The sequence below is a fragment of the Gobius niger genome, assembly GCF_951799975.1.
Source record: "Gobius niger genome assembly, chromosome: 23".
Taxonomy (NCBI): domain Eukaryota; kingdom Metazoa; phylum Chordata; class Actinopteri; order Gobiiformes; family Gobiidae; genus Gobius; species Gobius niger.
This window is the reverse complement of record NC_136874.1, coordinates 16,100,621-16,122,396: the sequence shown is the minus strand read 5'-3', so window position 1 is coordinate 16,122,396 and position 21,776 is coordinate 16,100,621. Positions and strand designations below refer to the sequence as shown.

General features: G+C 44.0%; 1 protein-coding gene across 2 annotated transcripts in view; it reads left to right on the top strand.

The window, feature by feature from the left end:
* Positions 1-10,995, top strand: part of LOC306981755 (N-chimaerin-like) — a 21,052-nt gene extending 10,057 nt beyond the window's left edge. For both annotated transcript variants that reach the window (XM_079581404.1, XM_079581403.1), the window contains 7 exons: positions 2,935-3,012; positions 3,404-3,488; positions 5,482-5,655; positions 5,943-6,020; positions 8,812-8,949; positions 9,036-9,141; positions 10,763-10,995. In XM_079581404.1, coding sequence (XP_079437530.1) covers positions 2,935-3,012; positions 3,404-3,488; positions 5,482-5,655; positions 5,943-6,020; positions 8,812-8,949; positions 9,036-9,141; positions 10,763-10,934 — 831 coding nt within the window. In that variant the 3' untranslated portion in view covers positions 10,935-10,995. The remainder of the gene's footprint in view (positions 1-2,934; positions 3,013-3,403; positions 3,489-5,481; positions 5,656-5,942; positions 6,021-8,811; positions 8,950-9,035; positions 9,142-10,762) is intronic.
* Positions 10,996-21,776: the final 10,781 nt, after the last annotated feature.

Below are 21,776 nucleotides of genomic sequence, written 5' to 3'. Positions count from 1 at the left end.
CACTGCGGCTCTGTTTGGAGGCGGAGGAGGCGCCGCAATTGCAAATCAGTCGGCGCCGCTGCTGTAACCTCACTTGGCCTCCCTGTAATAACACTCCAGCGCAATACTCAGGCCATACATTAGAAGATAGTGTTTTCCTTCATATTGCAGACCCCCTCAAAGGCCCGGCGTGACCCGCACCGCGTGACCGCCTCCCCCGCCGCACCGTATACATCACTGTCGCCGTCCCGGGCACGCGTGGCCCGCCTGTGTGCGTTTGATAATGGGCTCTGGAATCGCAGACAAAGCAGGAAGGCGGTGACATTGAGACCGGCTCTCGGGGCTCGTAGTACGAGTCCAGCGCACCGGGGACGCGGCGTGGACTCATTCAGGAGTTTCTCAGCTTGTAAATTACAGCGAGTCGCCGCAGGGCCGGAGGGAGCGATAAAGATAATGGGGTTTTAAGAGCTCTTGTTAAAAGTCAGTGGAGAGCAGCAAATATGATGGAAGAGCGGGAGTATATACAGTGATCATTAGGCAGTAAAAGTACACCGTGACTAGCTTAGCAGTGCGTGTTTCATTGTTTAGAATGCGTGCTGTAATAGAATCTTGATTTTACTGCTTGTATTATCATTAATCCCCACTTACACCAAGCGCATCACCCAAATCTAAACGGCTCTTGACTGGAGAACTTGTAGTGTAACGCCTCATTTGAAAGCCAAGACCTACAAAACTGATCGAAACTTTTTTTGCCGCGTTGTCGCTGAGTTTTTGTTGCATTTTTGACACATTTTGTTACTTTTTTTTTGTCCCTTTTGTTTCTTGTTTTTATTGCTTTTCCACTGCTGTTTTCCAATTTTATCTTATTACTTTAGGTGATCCAATCCTAGTTTCTGTTCCAGCCTTCATTAGCTGCCTTTAGCTTTAGCATCCTTCTCATCTAGCATTAGCATACTGCATGCCGCGGCGATCATTTTCGGTCCCGGATATTGTAAAATACCTAAATATCAGCCCGCCTCTGGTTCTCTTTCTGACCATTCCAACCTTGGCAACGGTCGGATTGTTCAAATAATCGATATGTTAATCACTTTAAGCAGGAAAAAAAGCTCAGGCAATCATTCGATATCAATTAACACATTTATAGTTTCATAACAATGGATTTTTCCGCCCGGTGTGTTTACGTTTATCATGTGGGTTTTCCAACCCGCCCCTGCTCGCCTATCGATTGGTTTCTGTCCCCCCCCCCCCCCCCCACCTCTGGTCTCCGTCCTCCCCTGGGACAACGGAGGTGATGAACAACATGCGAGCGCGAGCGACGTCATTGGCCGGCTCCCTCCTCAATGTGACCTGTTAAATTCATCCATTTACTACCCCAGACCCTCCCCCTCCTTTGCAACACACACCTTCGGAGACTCCCCTTCCTCTCTTTCTCTTCCTCTCCCTCCCTCTACCTCCTTTCTCTTTCTCTCTCCTCTTCCTTTCTCTTTCTTTCTCTTCCTCCCTCCTCTCTCTCTCTCTCTCTCTATTTCTCTCTCACTCCCTCTCCCCTCTTTTCTCTCTCTCTCTTTCCCTCCCTCAATCCCACCTTTCTCTCAATCCCCCTTCCTCCTTTCTCTCTTTCTCTCTCCTCTTCCTTTCCCTCCTTCCTTTCCCTCTCTCTCTCTCTCTCCCCTTCCTCCTTTCTCTCTCCTCTTCCTTTCCCTCCTTCCTTTCCCTCTCTCTCTCTCTCCTCCCCCTTCCTCCTTTCTCTCTTTCTCTCTCTCTCCCCTTCCTCCTTTCTCTTTCTCTCTCTCTCTCTCCCCCTTCCTCCTTTCTCTGCTTCTCTTTCTCTCCTCCCTCCCTCCCTCTCTCTCTCCCCCTTCCTCCTTTCTCTCTTTCTCTCTCTCTCCCCTTCCTCCTTTCTCTTTCTCTCTCTCTCTCTCCCCCTTCCTCCTTTCTCTCTTTCTCTCTCTCTCCCCTTCCTCCTTTCTCTTTCTCTTTCTCTCTCTCTCTCTCCCCCTTCCTCCTTTCTCTCTTTCTCTCTCTCTCCCCCTTCCTCCTTTCTCTGCTTCTCTTTCTCTCCTCCCTCTCTCTCTCTCTCTCCTCCCCCTTCCTCCTTCCTCCTTTCTCTCTTTCTCTCTCTCTCCCCCTTCCTCCTTTCTCTCTTCCTCCTTTCTCTCTTCCTCTTTCTCTCCCTCCTCTCTCTCTGTTTCTCTCTCTCTCTTTCTCATCACTGGTCCTCTCTCCCTCCCTGCCTCCTCTCTCTCTCTCTTTCTCATCACTGGTCCTCTCTGCCTCCCTGCCTTCTCTCTTTCTCCCTCCCTTTCTCTTCCTCTCCCTCCCTCCGCTCTCTCTCTCCCTCCCTCGGTTATTATAGTGGTGCCCAGCGAGCGCTTAGACCGAGCAATAGCAAAGCGGATTATCTCAAGACGCGCGGCGAGCCATGTGCGGAGCGCTCACCTACACAAGAGCGGATGGGAATTACTTTCATTTGTGGATTTTGACAAAATGGACATTAGCCTCGCCATAGACATCACTCCTGCCTCATAGGAATCTGGTTTGACGTTACGGAAAGGGCGTTCTTAACTTTACTTCGCGGAAACTGCTCGCTGATTTGGACTGTTCATTGTTTTTTGTTGTTGTTTTTTTTATGAACGGGACGCCTCATTTAGCGCAGATTAGCCTCAGCCCGTTCCAAAAGTCGCCATGCCGAGCAGAGAAGCGCCCGTCGCCAAGCGGGTGAAAAAGCGCTCCAGAAACAGGCGGCCCAAGAAGGACGCGGGTCAGAAGGGGGCTCTTTTCACGTCGCTCCCCTCTTTGCCCGTGACCTGCGGCGACGGCGGCGGCGGCGGCGGCAGGGGAGACCCCAGCCCGAGCGGCGCCGGCTTGTTCTTCCACCGCGCGCCCGCCCCCCCCAAGCCCAAATCCCCCGCTTCGGCTTTCTGGCAACCAATCCGATCTTTTGCCCTTTCGCAGTTGACTTCGCTGGTGCGCCGGGCCACGCTGAGGGAGAACGACCTGACGCCCAAGTACGAGAAGGTCCATAATTTCAAGGTGAGAGAGAGAGTGTGCGTGTGTGCATTGTGTGTGTGTGTGTGTGTGTGTGTGTGTGTGTGTGTGTGTGTGTGTGTGTGTGTGTGTGTGAAAAGTGCTGATTTTGCATGAGGGGACTTATTCAAATTCACCCAGGACACCGCAGAGAACATGCAACCTACACATACAATACTGCTCACCTGGCATTTGTGTAAGCCGTATGTAAATCTCTGATGTTCCTATGGCTATAGTGTTATTTATTGAGTTTACAGCTGATAAATGGAAGCTGGGGTCAGGAGCTCATGGGGTTCTAAACTAAAATAAACAAAATCAAGGGCTAAAACCACTGACTTCCAGATTTGTCTCCCTGTTTGTCAAACGCTAACCCGTGCTTCCTCTGTCTTCTGTCCAGGTTCACACGTTCAGGGGCCCACACTGGTGCGAGTACTGCGCCAATTTCATGTGGGGCCTCATCGCTCAGGGAGTCAAGTGCGCAGGTGAGAAACGCAAACAGCTTCCCCCCCCCCCCCCGAGAACATCCAGGGTTCCCTCGGAGTCTTAAAGGAACAGGCCACCGTTTTTTTACATATTGGGATATGTTCTTACCTGAGCTTAGACGAGTTGATGCGGAACTGTCTGGTCTTTATGTGTGCGCTCAGTCACGCAAAAAAAACAAAGATGTTGTTGGTATTTAGCCTCTCCTCCTCTTCTCTATGGGGCCAAGCGGGGGTGAAGGTAGAAGCGACCAAGCACGACCAAACGGTGGCCTGTTCCTTTCAAGAGTCTTGGGTTTTAAAGGGACTATACAGAGTTTAAACATGTTAAAACAAATTATTTTCCTCCCCCTACATGTTCCTCCATGTCCTAATGTGTAGAATGAGCTCAGAACTCACCACAACTGCCTCTAAAATCCTGCCCTGTCACTCAGAAAGGTGTTGTTGTCATGCACGAGATTATTATAGAAACTGCAGTTACGCGGAGGACCTGAGGTGGCAGTAGTGAGTATAAAATGTCCAACTTGCATCTAGTCTCTTTGAATTTCAACTGTGTGTTTTTAACCTCTTAACCTCCCGCAGTAACAGAGCACATTTTCTCCAGCTTGGCTTTACCTAAATCTAAAAGCTTCTTGGAAAAAGCGTTGAAATAGCGGAAAAGCAACAGTAACGCTTGTGACACCAACATGTCGATCACCCAACCAAAAAGTTATGATTAGTTTTGTCTTAGCTTTCAAATGAGGCCTATAGGCTGTAAGCTCCAGTTGAGATTCGATTTGGGTAAAGCTGAACTGGAGCAAATGCTGGGTTAAGGCGGTTGTCGGTCGGGTATGTCAGTTGCTTGTTTCGGTTCTAAATGAAATAATTTAAACAAATCCAATTTTCTTTATTTTTTTTGCAAATATATACATACATGTGACTTACTTAAAGGTACACTGCGTAACATTTTGGACTATACTGTTGCCATCAGTCCAAAACATGCTCCTAATGACCAGCTCCACAGACAATGCTATTTCTGCACTGAGAAATCAAAGAATAGATACAGACGGAATCTCTGGAATCGCCCATATATGGTCATGTTTGAAAGCAGTCAAGGGGGAAAACAATTTTGAAAAAATGTAAACTTTCTCTAATTATTCAAAAACTACTTTAACAAACACTGAATTATGAATATAGTTTTCTACTAAGTAAAGATACAAAGACATGGAGAGGAGCAAAGTGGTTCAACAGCCCATAAATACATAAATAACGGAGAATGCTAACATAATGCTACATGTTAGCATCGGGCTAATGCTAACGGTTAGCTAGCGCTAGCTAGAACTGCCGTTTTTTCACTTGTACAAAACAATCTGCTGTGAGAAAATATCCATATGGGCCCGATTTACACTGGACTTTATTAATGTGTGATAAATAAGTTCATATTCCACCAGAAAATGGCTAAAAAGAGTGAAAAATTGTGTTTCCCAAAAGATTCTATTTTCCCCCTCGGCGAAGCCACGCCCCCTTCTATGACGAGATGCCGTCTGTATTTATGGATTAGGATGGGAACCTAACCTGTTTAAATCTCAAATTCTGCTGACTTTAGTCGACGTCTCCATGGAAACGAGCTGGAGACGTACCCACTCCCGGTAAAGTTTGAGGTATTTTTCAATGCTGAAAATATCTGTCATAAAATACAAGCTCGCATTTCAATTTTTTGGGTCAAATTCTACGCAGTGTAGCTTTAAATTGACATCAAATGTGAGTCATCTGTAGGATTCCGTGGTCTCAAAAGATGTAATTCAAGGTCTTAAACAGGTCTTAAAAGTCTTAAACTTCCATGGCTGTGTTGTACGTGGGCTCCCTGACTCATCCGGTGTGTGTCACGCTTCAGGATTCATACTCCGCTGTAGCGCCAGGGAACAGCGTGGGTTCAGGCGGCGTCGCTTACGTCATTTCTGTCCATTCATTTTCCAAAATAGCTGTGAAACGATTGGTCTTTTTTGCTTTTTTGCAGATTGTGGCTTGAACGTCCACAAACAGTGCTCCAAGGTGGTTCCCAACGACTGCCAACCCGACCTGCGGCACGTCAAGAAGGTCTACAGCTGCGACCTGACCACGCTGGTCAAGGCGCACAACACCAAGAGGCCCATGGTGGTGGACATGTGCATACAGGAGATCGAGGCCAGAGGTGAGAGAAAACAATAAAGAAAGATATTGTCTCCAGTTTCCACACTTTGAATTCCTAATGTCTCGCGGGACGCTGGGTTTGATCGAGCGACTGGAGCCCCGATCTGTCCAATCAATGAACCCGGTCTTGGTGTGATTGGACTTGATTGGAGCTAGAATTCACTTAAAGCCCCCCTGTTTTCCATTTTCATCAAATCAGCGTTTATTGGCGAGCGCGCGGCTGGCGTCTGCTCTGTCCTCTATTTTACTGTGGTGAATAATTGATATTATATTGCATTCATTCGCTAGGTCTTCAGTCAGAGGGATTGTACAGAATATCAGGATTCAGTGAGCTGGTTGAAGACGTCAAGCTGGCTTTTGACAGAGGTAAGTGGAATAAGGCCTGCTGACTTAGTGTTGTTTTAGTCTTTTGGATGAAAACCTTTAGTGTTAGTCACGTTTTAGTCATTTCTAAATGTGATGGGTTTAGTCGATGAAAACTCAAAAATGTTTGAGTCAGTTTCGTTCAACAAAGCAATTTCAATAAGTACTGATAATGACGGTTGCCAGGTCTTACTAAGCTTCTGACAAACAATCTTCTCTGACACATTCTTTGTGAATGCAATGCTGAGGCACATCTTCAGTGATGTTTCCTGGGCTCATGGGATGTTTCGGGTCTTTAAATCAAATCAAATCAAATCAATTTTATTTGTATAGCGCTTTTCATACATGTCATGTAACACAAAGTGCTTTACAGATTTAAAACATTCTCTCACACCCACCTCCTTCCAAAAATACAGACACATTGTAGCATTCACACTCCCCCCACCCACCTCCCCAGAGACACACCACACAATACACAATACACACTCAAGGTAAAGCAGTGGAGACTATGGACAAAAGGCTAAGATAAGGCTGGGTGCAGATAAACCAGGTAGGGAAACACCATCCAAGGAGCCGTCTGCATCGGGAGCGGCTCCTCGGCTGCAGCCGCAGGGACCAACACAGGGTGCCCGGACAACACCACACCTCCATCCAGACACCCACAGGACAGCCCCCCAGCAGCCACAGGGCACCAACACCACACCTCCATCCAGACACCCACAAGACAGCCCCCCAGCAGCCAATTTCCAGAGGAAACTGGAAAAGCATAAAAATTGTTACAATAAATAATAGTACGTAAGTTAAATTGAATAATAGGATAATAAAAAATACGACCGAGAGGTAAAATACATAAATACAAAATAAATATGAATAACTATTAAATGGCAATTTAATTAATTCTAAGGTGCTGATAAATAATAATAAATAGGCCTAGCAAAAATAAATATCAGTTATAGGCTAAGCTAAAAAGGTGGGTCTTGAGCCTGCTCTTAAAAACATGAACGTTCTCTACAGCCCTGAGCTCCTCCGGCAGGTCGTTCCAGAGGCGAGGGCCGTAACACTGGAAAGACGCCTCACCGTGAGTTTTCCTGTTGACTTTAGGAATAACTAGGAGACCCCTGCCGGAGGACCGAAGGGGCCGTGAAGGTTCATAAGGTAAAAGCAGTTCTGAAAGATAAGAAGGACCAAGACCATTAAGACATTTAAAAACCATTAAAAGAACTTTAAAATCGATCCTGAAACACACGGGAGCCAATGCAGCAATTCTAAAACCGGTGTAATGTGGTCCCGCCTCCTGGTCTTCGTCAGGACACGAGCTGCTGAGTTTTGTAAAAGTTGTAAACCTGAGATCCTCTTTTTGGGAAGAGCAGAAAGCAGGGCATTACAGTAGTCGATACGACTGGTGATAAAAGCATGCATGAGCGTCTCCGTGTTGGCCCGAGAGAGAATGGGGCGACTCTGGCTCTGTTCTTTAGATGGTAAAAACCTATCTTTGTGATATTCTTAATGTGTGGAATAAACACCAGCTCAGAGTCAAAGATCACACCAGGTTCTTCACCTGTGAGGAAGGATTCATAGACAGTGACTGTAGTTTGGGTAAAAGTCTCTCTCTCTGGGCCTCAGGACCGATGACTAAAACTTCAGTTTTGTCCCGGTTAAGCTGGTTAACCTCTTAACTCCCGCCTGAACCAAGAGGATCTTTTTCCTCACGTTATCAGATTTTTTTTGTTGGGTATTCAACTCATTTTTGTCATTTTTTTTGTCATTTTTGTCATTTTTTTGTTTAGTTTTTTAGTTTTTTTGTCAATTTTTTGTAATTTTTTTTGGTCAAATTTTAATCACATTTTTGTAAAAAAAAATAAAAAGAAGTCACATTTTGTCACATTTTTATCTTTTTTTTGGGTCATTTTTTGTTATTTTTTTGTCATTTTTTTGTCACATTTTTGTCATTTTTTGTCAATTTTTTGTCAATTTTTATGACATTTTTGCCACTTTTTCATCAATTTTTCGTCATTTTTGTCAATGTTTTCTCACTTTTTTGTCACATTTCCATCATTGTTTTCATCTCAGTTTTGTTGCTTTTTTCACAGCTTTTTTCCAGAAGCTTTTGGACTGGGGTAAAGCCAAACTGGAGAAAATGTGCTCGGTTCAAGTGGGAGTTAAGGGGTTAAACATCATACATCCTCACCCAGGCGACCCGACCTGGGCTGGTCATAACCTTGGCCTGTGCCCTAGCAGCTACCCACAGATCTCCCCTTTTCAGCCAGAGCCTTCTGCCCCAACAGTCCAAGTGCAGTGTAAGCTTTGCTGACTGACCCAGAAAGCCACGGCACCCGACCTCCATGGGCCAAACTTGGCTCGCCAGCCTCTGATTACACCACTAAAGACGCTGGCAGAAGTTTCATTGTGAACATGACTTTTCCCAAAAGCGACTGCTCTCCTCATGCTCTGATCATCGCTTCCAGATTTAAGAAGAAGAAGAACTTTATTGTCATTATATAATTGTACAACAAATGACATAGATCAGGTGTTGGCTGAGACCTGAGCTGCAGTGGGCCAACCTGAGCAGCATGTTTTAGTGGTAGGGGAAACCGGAGTACCCGGAGGAAACCTACACAGACATGGGGAGAACATGCGAACTCCACACAGAAAAGCCCCATCGTTATAGTCTGTGTTGACAAAAACAACACTGTATCTGACTTACTCCATGTGTTCGAGACAGAGAAAGAGACTGGAGGATTTAATACTATATACTAATCAACATCAATAGTCTAACATTGATCTATCTTTGCAGATGGAGAGAAGGTGGATATATCTTCAAACGTTTACGAGGACATCAACATCATCACCGGAGCCCTGAAACTCTACTTCCGAGAGCTGCCGATCCCGCTCATCACCTACGACGCCTATCCGCGCTTCATGGAGAGTGCGAGTAAGTCAGCAGAAACGCTCAGCCGTGGATCCTATTTCATTTAGCCCGGAGGATGTTAAGCTTTAATGGGTTCTTCTGGTGTGTAGAAGTTACAGATCCGGAAAAACGTCTGGAGTCGCTACACGAAGCTCTGAAGCTGCTGCCCCCAGCGCACTGTGAGACTCTGCGATACCTCATGGCGCACCTCAAGAGGTCAGAACAACTTCCAAACGTTTCAGAATGTTATCTCAGTAGGGTAGATACAGACGGCATCTCTGGGAACGCCCTCAAATGGCCACGTTCAAAGCTACCTTTAATAGAAAATGCTGAAATAAAGATACAGAGTCAAAACTTTCACGAGGACCCGATTTTGATTTGTTTTTCTTCAGAAAGCATCTCAAATTCCCCATCAAGCTTCCGTTCCCCTCGGCTAAGCCACGCCCCTTAGTATGACACGTTGCCGTCTCTGTCTGTAAGTGCCATTTAGTTCTCAGTAGGACTGGGTCATATCATATTGTGCACCGGTAGCATTTTTGAACACCGGTGTAAACTTTCATACCGAAGTAGACGATATAAAATGCAGACGCAGCTGAGTTTGACTGGAGCTCAGTGTGACTCAAATCAGCATAAACATGACTGTGGAGGCGCTCTCTGCTGTACCAGCGCATCAACCCCACAGCGGTGCATACGCAAGCAAACAGGAAGCGGAGGAAACCAATCAGCAGAGGGCCGCCGTCTGGTCATTAACCACCGATTAGAAAAAAGCTCTCTCTGGTGCCCCGTTCATAGATTGAGGGACTTCCGCGTCCCATGAGTGAGGCAACTCGTGAACCGCAAATAAACAAATCTGATTGTACGTTCGAGCTTTGAGGGCCGCCAATTGAGGGCGTTGGTTCAAGACTGATATCCCTCTGTATAAAAGATATAGTGGGGTATCATTCTGGTCAATAATCTATTGATATGAATGAAGCGTGTTCAGTAGATTCTATTTACGAGGAAAGGGCCTAGGTTTTGCGTCTTGGGTGAACTCCAACAAGTTGTAGCACTATAAGCTTGCTAACTTTCCTGAGCCTGGCTCCACAACAACGCGGTGAAGAAAACCATGATGCAAACGCACCGTCCCCTCTGATCAGGGGGTTAGGGCTATGTTAACTGTAAGTTGTGTTTCACTCACACCGATCTCAAACATATCGTTAGAAACTCGAAGATCTTGGCTTTCAAATGAGGTATATAGGCCGAACGCATATAGGCCGAACGCTCTCCAGTCAGAATACTTTGAGATTGGGATGTAAGTAATTGCTAACCCTAAACCCAAGGTGGCAGGTAACAGGTTAAAGGCTGATCATATCCTGTTCAGGAAGGTGAAACTACAGGAGCATTTACTGTGATGGAGATGCAGGTGCAGCTGTTATTGTAGCAATATTATTTTACCATATCTTTCATTATCTTTATGATGGAGGAAGACTCACAGATTTAGGTCAATGAATGACTGAGAAGGATAATGTAGCTTTAAATTCATTTGAGTTTTTTGTGAAGTGTCAGTTTTATCGCCAAATATATTGTTATTGTGATTTTTTTCATTTATATCGTGATATACATTTATGGCCATGTGCCGTGCCCTAGTCATCAGGCTACAGGATCCACAAGTGTTGGGATCAGACTGTTTTAAAAATCAAGATTCAGTTCACAGTGTGCTTTGTAAACTTTCAAAATTTGAGAGAAGACGGCTAACTTTTACGAGAATCAAATGCATTTAGTTGTTTTCATACTGAGCCCCCATGGAGCCATGATGTACTGACATGTAGCTGACCTGTTGTCACCTTTGGTCTCCCAGGGTAACGGATTATGAGAAGGACAACCTCATGACCAGCGAAAACCTGGGCATCGTCTTCGGCCCGACGCTGATGCGGGCCCCGGACCTGGACGCCATGACCGCTCTCAACGACATCCGATACCAGAGACTGGTGGTGGAAACGCTCATCACCAACGAGGACGTGCTGTTCTGAAGAGGACGAGGACGTGAAGGACATTTAGGGACAGAATGAAGGAGAAATGTGTTGCCTTTGGGAGTCATGTGGGGGCTGCCTGACAACAAGGGAGTTAAAAACCTCTGAACAGTCGTCTTAACCGAGAGCGTTTTCTCCACTTCGGTTTATCCAAACTCAGAAGCTCACAGAGGCCAGTGTAGTGCCTTATCTGAAGAAGCTTAGATGAGTTTTGCAGGTCTTAGGCGTTACACTGGCCTATAGGCTGTAAACTCTCCAGTCGAGAAGCTTTTAGATTTGTGTAAAACTGGAGAAAATGTGCTCCGTTAAGCTGAGGTTTAAGGGGTTGAATCATTTTACAAACGAACGATAGAGTTTCCCGTCATATCGCTTCAATAAACGCCATGAAATTCAAAGCCGCCCTGCGGAAACATTCAAGGAGATTATGTTACTGCTACGTCCCTTAAAACAGAAACTCCCATACCAGTCGGGCTGGGAGCCATTGAATCTTTTTCGATACTTGTGCTTTAACGATACTTGGTTTTCGATACCGATACCTGAACGATTCTTTTTCCTATACTCAAATATAGAGAACCAGAAAACACCTATGAAAAATGGCAAAAATAAGAACAAATTGTGTAAAAAAAAATGTTATTGAGGAAATAGGGTTTGGGATAAAATTTGAAAAAATAGGGAAAAATAGGATTATATTAGTTATAAAAAATGAGCAAAAATCTGGGGGGAAAAATTGGGCAAATTGGAAAAAAATTGGGGGAAGAATATGGAAAAAAATGGGAAAAAATTGGGAGGAGGGTTTGTAAATGGGAAAAATACTGGGGAAAAAAGTCATTTATTTGAGGGAGAGAAAAGAGAAGGTTTTTTTTACGGTAACTACTTTCATTTTTTCAATACCAGTAGCACCTAGACTTTTGTTTCTCATCCTTTAACGGTTCCCAGCCCCACATACCACAGATACCCAATGATTAGCTAACTGACATGCTCCGCAGCGTGGCTTTTAAACATAGTTAGACATAAAAAGCGTTAAGAAAAAGTGCATTTGCTTCAACACCACATTGACTCCATCTCCCTGTTCATACTTTTCATTTTAAGTGATGCCTTGAACTCTTTTTTTTTTGTATACATTGCTGTTTGATTTGACTTCTACAGTGCACTGCTTTCTTCATTTGTGATTTCCAGATTGGCTTTGCTTATTACTGAGCCGTTAAATTGACTTTCCGACAATAGACAGCTGGTTGAATGAACAGTTACTTACCCACAACGCTCATTCCTCTGACATAAGTAACCTGGACCTACTCTCTGCTTTTCCAGTACAATTTAAAACCTAGTGTCGCGTATTTCTCACTATGTCCAAACATCTGCAACTATTTCATCGCCTACACTACAAATCTATTTATTGCACATCCTCTAAAATGTTCTAATTAAGCGCAGTGTTATAAAGCTACCTTTGCACTCCGATGCTGACCAGAAAACATGCCATTATTTTTGTTTTGTATTGATGATTAAGTAGCCTCACATCTGACTACACTGTATTCCAACTTTTTATCTCGATGAACCTCATTGTTATGTGAAGCCGTTTAACGGAGAATGAAGTTTTTTTTTTTTTGTACCAGTCTTCTTCGTACATTTCCTGGTCTGTTTCTGTACATCGGTCAGTTGACTGATTTGATTTGACTTCGAGGTTAAGATGTCAGCCATGTTTTGAGACGAACCACCGTCAGCTTAACCTGATCTGTGAGCCTTCAATGATCTGTGACAATTGTTTTTGGCATTATGATATGTCCTTTTTCTTTTCTTTTTTTTTTTTTAAGTATTGTCATTGCTGTAAAAATATTTTCTACATGGTTTATGCATGGTGAAATTAAATTATTAAACATGGCCTTCTTTTGGCATTGAACATTTTGTTTGGATGGGTCTGCTATGTTGTAAACATATATGGCCTATGTTCTTGTTCCTTGAGATTATAGGTTGCATAATATCACATATTATTTCTATTACAAGAGTTAACCATCTATATTGTGAGGTTTGGTGGATTTTTTTTTTACTGCAAAGAGTCCATAATGGTCCTGAAGAAGCAGCTTTTTAAAGTAAACAAGCAGCTAGCTTATGAGCTAAACCCATTTGAGACCTCCAAATGTTTTCTTCTGAAACACTGATGAGGCACCAAGAGCCCCCACACCTGCAGCACAGTGGAGGCGTCACAAGAGGAGCAACAGGGAACAAAAAGGAGACAAAGAAGGAGGTATCCGGGCAAGACTCATACCTAAGCCGCACATGCCTTCTATTGTTCTGGCTAAAGGCCGTTCACTGGAGAATAAAACATAAACTGCCAAGCTCTTCCCAGAAGATGGTGAAAGACTGTTGTGGAGCGGAGGGAGCTGCGCAGAAGGAAGAGGAGGGAGGAGGTGGAGCTGACCAGTGCAGGACACCATGCTCTGTACCAGGGACAAACCCAGGAGGTGGTGCAGAGGATCAGAGGATCAGAGGAGCTCTGAAGACAGCCAGCCAGGTTTCCCTGACCTCCGGGTCAGGTTAGCCCACAATGGCAGCGCGGCTCAGTCGCAGTGGCACAGGACTAACACCTGAACCCTGTTTCGTTGAATAAAAATGGTTTTAGAAGATTAAACTCTACTAATTCATAAAATGTTTTTAATCTCAAAACATCACTCTACTTCACGAGAGGTCTGCAACCTTCATTATCAAAAGAGTCACTTTGCCTCCATTTCCACCAAGTAAATAGTTTGGAGCCACAAAATATAACACTGTTTGTAAACTTTAAGTAAAGTTTTAATATATTCAGTTTTACCTGATACAACCATGGACTAGCTGCAAACAGGAGAGCAGTCTGCATGTGTAGGCCTACTTTGAAACAGCCTAAATAACTAACTCTGCATCTTTGTGTCCTTCCTATATTTGTGTAACATAAAAACTAATGCAAATTTTCTGGCCTGTTCCCCGAATCCATCACTTCAGACCAAAGTGTTCCTGATGATACTAATTTACAAATTAAGCACTGCCATCGCATATAAATAATATAATTGTTGAACTTTATTTTTGGCCTATGTCATTCCTTGGTTAGTTTGATGCTTATGCTCGATGATAATGTTATTCACTCTTTTGCTGGATTATAAAGTGACTGTGACCCATGAGGAGCGCGCGTGGCTGACTCTCTCCTATTGGCTGAAGTACTAATTGAGCTGATGTCTCCGGAAGATGCGCTCAGCACGCGCTCTTTACAGGCATCAGAAATGTCCCTGCGAAAAACTTCAGTCTCAACCAGGTCGGATAAAACAATGGATGGGATGATTCTTTCAACTTTGTTCTCCTTCACATTTGTTCTTGAGAGAATCTTGACGAAGTTTCTGCACCAGGGCCTACACAAGTCAGGCGAATGTGGCGCGTGGAGCACATGGCGGCCTGGCACAGCACGGACACATTCGGCCAACATCCTCTCGGTAAGTGGGCAGAAGTTTAGCCACACGTGCTTTTATGTCAAACGGGTCGCAGCTGTGTCATTATTATTTACTCACAGTGACATAATATACGATTCGCAACTTTTTAGCGCAAGTTTAAGGTCGTAGGAGACGGGCCTGTGCGTGTAGCCATTACCATTAGCATCACTACTGCGCAGTTGTTACATTGTTACACCGTGTTCGTGGGTGTGGGTACTTCAAGCGGAGGGAAACTGGTTAGACCTGTTGGCCAAATACGGTCCAATATTAGGCACATGTTCAACTTTACGTTACAAAAGTGTTTTAGCAACTGTAGGAAACTAGTGTAGGCCTCGGTGACTTATACCAGGGCCGAGCACATGTTAGTTTAGGCCTCGGTGCTTAGCGACATTTTTTGTAGTGAAGGTTTTTTAACTTATTTATTACTTATTTATTACTTTTTCTCGCGTAAATATGTTGTCAGTATGGGGAACCGTAAAAGCAAACAGTTCAGAGCGACAGGAGGGGCCTGTATCCAGCTGAAGGACTCATCTGTGTCAGCGCTCTGCCGCCATCCAGCGGACAACATGTGGAAATGCACTTACGGACATCTGAGATACTCTGCACACCACTTTCAGGTCAGAATAAGCATGGATTTTGGATTTTCATTTATTCAACAGCATTTACCAAATATTATGTTTATCTGGAATAATTTAGCCTTTCTAAAGTTGTGACAGACGGGCTGCTAAAACTAACCTGCTTAGATCTGATAGACAGAGGTGGCACTAAACTACTAACTTATCATTTTAGACACACAATGGCTGTATTACTTACAAAGGCTGCACAGGCACCAAAAAGACGTGGGAAAACCAGACAGGACGTGATACACCTCATATTTCCAAGATGGCGCCTGTTACTCCAGGCCTCGTTGGCGCAGTAGGCAGCGCGTCAGTCTCATAATCTGAAGGTCGTGAGTTCGAGCCTCACACGGGGCATATGTTTTGCGTTTTATTCTGTGCATTTTGCTCGTGGTGAGAGGAGGCCGTGGTGTCGTTCAATAAATGTGACGAAGGGGTCCTGTGTTGGTTTAGTAAGTTTTAGTTATACTACTGTAGTAACAACTTCTCGCTTTAGCTGCGTGCAGTGTCTTTTTTTGGGGGGGGGGGAGGCAAGCAGTAGTATGGACTTTGTACAATACTAAGTAAATAAGACCATGTTTACGTGGAAGTGAAGTGTAAATATTGTCACTCACCTAGTCCACCCTGAGTGTGTTGAATAGGGACACACATAATTTATGATATTAAAAGCAAGATATATTTGGCATCCTTTGGTTAGGGCGTAGCATATTATAGAATGTCCAGTTAATTATTCTAATTTTAATTCAGTAATGATTGAAATGTCTGAGTGACGCATTGCACATATAGCTACTGATGTGTTACTTATTCAATACATCACTTTCATCATCATTCATTCATTCATTCATTTATTACAGTTATAATGCTGTTTATATACAAATGTTCCAATAGTGCTACAAATTACAAAGATTAAAAAAAAACATTTACATTGCAAGTTTTGCATTAAAATTAGAATAAAAATAGCCACTACAGTAGCTCCGACTTCAAACTTTACGGTCTTGGGCGTAACAAGATTTTGAAGGTTTGTCAGCAGGATTTCTAAAATATCCCCATCTTGCTTTATTCAGCTTTGAGTGAGTCAGTCGGAACAAACGCTCAAGGCTGTGGAAAGTTCAGTTTCTTCAGCTGCTTCAGAGCTGGTTCACAGGTACACCAAGTGAACACTAGGGGGCAGTAATGGACATGGTGACTTAAAGCAGAACAAAGTGTAGAGGAAATGTGAGGATCTTGCCATTGTTTTGCCAGTGTGGATCAGGTAAGATTTGGAGATTGATCAGTATCAGTGAAACATACACATTGTCTACACTGATTCTTGTTCCACACTGTGCCACTATTTAATGATGGGATTGTATCATGTCCTGTGTGCCCGGCTAGCTCAGTCGGTAGAGCATGAGACTCTTAATCTCAGGGTCGTGGGTTCGAGCCCCACGTTGGGCGATAGATCTTTTTTGTTTTTTTTGGTGATGTGAATGTCATTCAGTAGGAGATGTGTGTGTGTGTTTTTTGGATAATCCTAAAGATTCTTGCAGTTTAATGTACATGGTCTCTAGACATGCAAGTAATGCTACAATGTGTGCAGTGGCTTATATTAGTTTTATGTAGAAGAATGCCAAGTGTGTTCCCAGATGTTTTTGCCGGAGGTTTAACTGCTGAGGTATGCTGCTGTTTGTGAGGACTTTGCCTCCGCACCGTGTTATATGGCTGCATTTATAAGCCATGTGATCTGGAACAATCGCTCGTCCCGTCCACCCGGCTGTGGAATGTTCCCTCCATAAGCTCCTCCCCCTCTGACTTCCTCACCAGCGCATTGGTGGTTCAGTGGTAGAATTCTCGCCTGCCACGCGGGAGGCCCGGGTTCGATTCCCGGCCAATGCAGCATTGTTTTTCCTTTTTCAGTCTGTGCGTGTGCCTTTTTTCTATGCGTACGCTCACGTTTTTGTCATTTTTCTTGATTTGGTGGGATTTCTCTTCAGAGATTATAAAGTGTAACTTAATGCCCATCTTAAGGAGAATATCACAGTTTTACACCCATAAAGTATCAGCTTGTGGAGAAAGTGTGATAAAAAGTTGAGCTCTTTGGTTAAAGTAATAAGAGTCTGTCCTTAGCAACAGCAGAATGCTCTTTAGTGCTGACGTGGATGAAGGCAGATGCACTGAATGATGATGCTGGTATTTGCAGGTGTTTGATAGTCTGGTTGCTTTAGCAGATTTTATTTGGAATATTCATATTGAAATGCGTGGGTAATTTACATCAATGGATGTAAGTTATTGTGTGTGTGGAGTCAGCAATTATTTGTATAAATGAACATTAAGAGTAGTGTTCCTCAGATCAGATGTAAAGTGTAGCATGATTTACTCTGGAATGTTTATAAAAAGGTTTCATATTTGAAACATGGGCCTTGTTTAAGACTTGATATAGGGATGATATTGTTTATTTTCTCACCATACTTTACCAGGACGGATATTTTGGGCGCTGTGTGGCACTGGGCTACACCGGGGACTAAGGAGCCGATGTTTTCTAAAGCTTGGACATTATTTATGAGATTCTTTGCACTGGAGGCTTTTACACAATGGAAGGGCGACGTCTGCTTTTGGTGAGTAATGCAACTTTTTGTTTTTTTTTATGTTTAGTGAATCTACTGTTGGCTATAAGGTGCTGCTACTTTGTGGGCAGATCTTAGACTAATCGTGGTACAGATCCAGATGTGAATTCATTCTGCAGAATCGATCTGACATGTGGGTTTGTGTTTGTGAGCCTTTGTCACACATTTGTAAGCTTTGAACTTAAGAGGTGGTGCCTGTAGAGGCAGGTCATGAATATATTTTTCCTCGGATAGTTGGTAGATCAACCAGTCACAAGTCACGAGAGTGAAACGTCACACATACAGTGCCTCTCGAAAGTATTCATACACCTTGAACTTTTGCACATTTTGTCATGTTCACAACCCTAAACATAAAGATTTATTGAACGTGCACACACAAGTAACAGACAACTGTGAAGTGAAAGCAAAATGATACATGATTCTGTTATTTTTCAAAAAATAGAAAAGTGGGGCTTGCATAAGTATTCATACAGCATTTTCTGAGTGCATTAAATTGCCTTTATAACATTCCTCATGACTGCAGAATGTTCACTCCTTGCCCTAACCATTAAATAGAGGCACCTGTGTGTAATCTACTCTCAGTATAATTTCAGCTGTTCTGTGAGGGCCTCAAAGCTGTGATCGGAGTGTGTTGGTCACTAAACAACATCATGAAGGCCAAGGAGCACAAGAGAGGTCACGGATAAAGCTGTGGAGAAGTTTAAAGCAGCGTTAAGTTATACAAAGATTTCCCAAGATTTAAACATCTCCTGGAGCAACTGTTCAATCCATCATTCAGAAATGGAAAGAGTAAAGCACCACTGCAGACTTACCAAGACACGGTCGTCCATCTAAAATATTAGACCGAACCAGGAGAGCACTGGTAAGAAATACAACCAAGTGCCCCAAGATAACTCTGGAGGAGCTGTGAAGTCCTGCCGCTGAGCTGGGGGAATCTGTACATGGGACAACTATAAGTCGTATCTACACAAATCTGGCCTTCATGGACGAGTAGAAGAAGAAAGACATTATTGAAAGGAGGCCAGAAGAAATCCCGTTTGAAGTTTGTAGAAGTCATATGGAGGACACAGCTCCATGTGGAAGAAGGAGCTTTGGTCAGATGAGACAAAAATGTAACTTTTTGGCCCAAATGCAAAACGTTATGTATGGAGCAAACCTAACACTGCTCATCGTCCTGAGTGCTCCATCCCCAATGTCAAATATGGGGGGTTAAGGAGTTAAAAGACAAAAAAAATAAATAATAATAATTAAAAACTGATCAACTATGCTATAGGGTGACCATAAAATTCTAAACTCTACATAAAAACGGCATTTTCTGGGATTAATTATGATCATATTCACCTTATTCCGGACTTTCGCGTGGGCGCCGCCATGAATTGTGCCCGCCCCTTTTCTCCTATGTGTTAACATGGGGCTGGAGAAGTCCGCGTAAAATCAGTCACTACACGAAAACAAAGCCGTTTTCAGGCCGCACAGAGAAACGGTGCAGTGTTGACATGTTGGTGCAAATGAACATCGGACATTTTACACAAATCAATCGACTAAACATCAGATTTGAGCGGAGAATATTTTCCCTTCAGGTCGGTGGGGAGTCCTTGCCTCAAGTGGAGGAGTTCAAGTATCTCGGGGTCTTGTTCACGAGTGAGGGACGGATGGAGCGTGAGATCGATAGACGGATCGGTGCGGCGTCAGCAGTGATGCGGTCGCTGTATCGGTCTGTCGTGGTGAAGAGGGAGCTGAGTCGGAGGGCAAAGCTCTCGATTTACCGATCGATCTACGTTCCCACCCTCACCTATGGTCATGAGATTTGGGTCATGACCGAAAGGACAAGATCGCGAATACAAGCGGCCGAAATGAGTTTCCTTCGCAGGGTGGCTGGGCGCACCCTCCGAGATCGGGTGAGGAGCTCAGTTACCCGGGAGGAGCTCGGAGTAGAGTCGCTGCTCCTTCACGTCGAAAGGAGCCAGCTGAGGTGGCTCGGGCATCTGTTTCGGATGCCTCCTGGTCGCCTCCCGCGGGAGGTGTTCCAGGCATGTCCTAGTGGGACAAGGCCTCGTGGAAGGCCCAGGACACGGTGGTGGGACTATGTCTCCGAGCTGGCCTGGTGTCGCCTCGGGGTCCCCCCAGAACAGCTGGAGGAGGTGTGTGTGGATCGGGAAGTTTGGGCATCTCTGCTGAGACTGCTGCCCCCGCGACCCGGCCCCGGATAAAGCGGAAGAAAATGGATGGATGGATGGATGGAATATTTTCCCTCATTCTCCGTTAAAATGAACGGGCTTTGCGCTCGACCGGAAGTGTCAGGAAAAAGAGGCGCTGAGACGACGCAAAAAGTGGCAAAAGTGGGCGGGGCGGAATAAGGTGAATAGCAGCCCATCTTTATTCTGACCTTTGTGTGAGTTGTTTGTTTGTTCTTTGTTTAAACATAGTGCTCTCACCTCTGGGTTGGTGTCAGGTCTTTGCATTGTTACTGTATGTAGGTCAAGTGTCAGTGGGGTCGTCCCTCCCCCACACGTGTTGAGCCAGACCGCTTTTGCTTTAAAATGCTATTGTTAAATTTGACGACTGTTGGCAATGGGTCCTTCAGATGGAGAAAAGAATGCACTCCCCGTCGGGGAATCGAACCCCGGTCTCCCGCGTGACAGGCGGGGATACTCACCACTATACTAACGAGGAGATGTTGTAATTTGATGCCGTAGAAGTGTTTATAAAGTGTCCGAGTGTTTAATGGTTGTCGACAGTAGTCATTCTGAACGTCTGGGATGTCACGGCAGCCTTATGAAACCAGACATTTCTCTGGGGCCCCAATAATATATTTACTCTTTTCTGAGGAATTTACTTTTATTTTACGTAAAAAGCAACATTTACCCATGACTGCAGGCTAAATACTGGCTTAGGGCAGTGATGTAGCAAAGTACATTTCCTTAAATTTTTTGTTTTGAAGACAAGCTCTGGGGCCCCTGCAGTGCCTCTCAGACCCCCCAGGGGTCCCGGACTCCACTTTTCACTGATCTACAAGGAACTTTGAGTTCATTTTTGTTAATAATAGTCTTGGGGAAAACGTGTTAACAAGAGTAACTACCTACAAAAAATATACAACATTTTTCGGTGACTAAGTAACATATCACCTAAAGAAAATACTGGAGTATATTTGTCATTACAAGTGCCAAAAAAATAAAAACGAAACTCCCAAATAAAATGCAGCACCAAATCACATTGGACTCTGGTGTATTAGATCTGCAGTTGTGTGTCGTTAATGTCGTCAGAACAAAACACGAGAGGGAATGGTAGAGGGGGAGGAAAAGGAAATCTTTGCCTACACTTTTACTCTGACATTATTACAATTATCAGTTTACATTTTGCCAAAAGTAACTCAAAAGTATCTCAAAGTAGTGTAACTCAGCTATTTTTTGAACAGTAATGTGTGATGCAAGTATATTACATTTCTAAAGCTATAATTATAATATAGAAGATACTATTTTAAAGCAACTTTATTAACCAACACTGGTTAATAAATCATGCACCACTGGGAAGTGTATGAGGTGTTCAAGGGTTGCACGAAATAACATTTCTGCACTGAAAATGTTGTTTAAATTGAACTATTATATTCTAAATGAAAAAGGCCTGTCTTAGGCCTAATAGCTGTGTATGATTTCTATGGCCTAAGATGAGATGTATTTTCGATGGATAAATTTAAGCCTCAAACCATCTGGCAAATAAGATGGGCATGAAAATGATGTCACACATAAATGTACTTTTGCAATTGAAGAACTAATATCTTTGAAACGTGACTCAAAACTTTTGCCCCGTGTGAGGCTCGAACTCACGACCTTCAGATTATGAGACTGACGCGCTGCCTACTGCGCCAACGAGGCCTGTGGAACCCCAGCTCACCTCAGTCTGATACGGACTAAAACACCTTTAACTACGTTTGCAGATCTAACCAGAAGGCTTCACACCCACTGAACTCCCTGTCCCTCGTCTCAACCTGCTTGTTTCTTTGCCGGCCTGAACATAAAGCTTCATAGCTGGTGCAGACAGAAGGTAAGCACTTATGTTCTTTTCATTCTAAGTATAGGACGCTCAACATTCCACATGTGAAGCCAAAAAATACCAAAGCAAATGTTCGTCCCATTTGGCTCTGTCGCCATGATGGAATGCTAACTGCATACCTTCTAT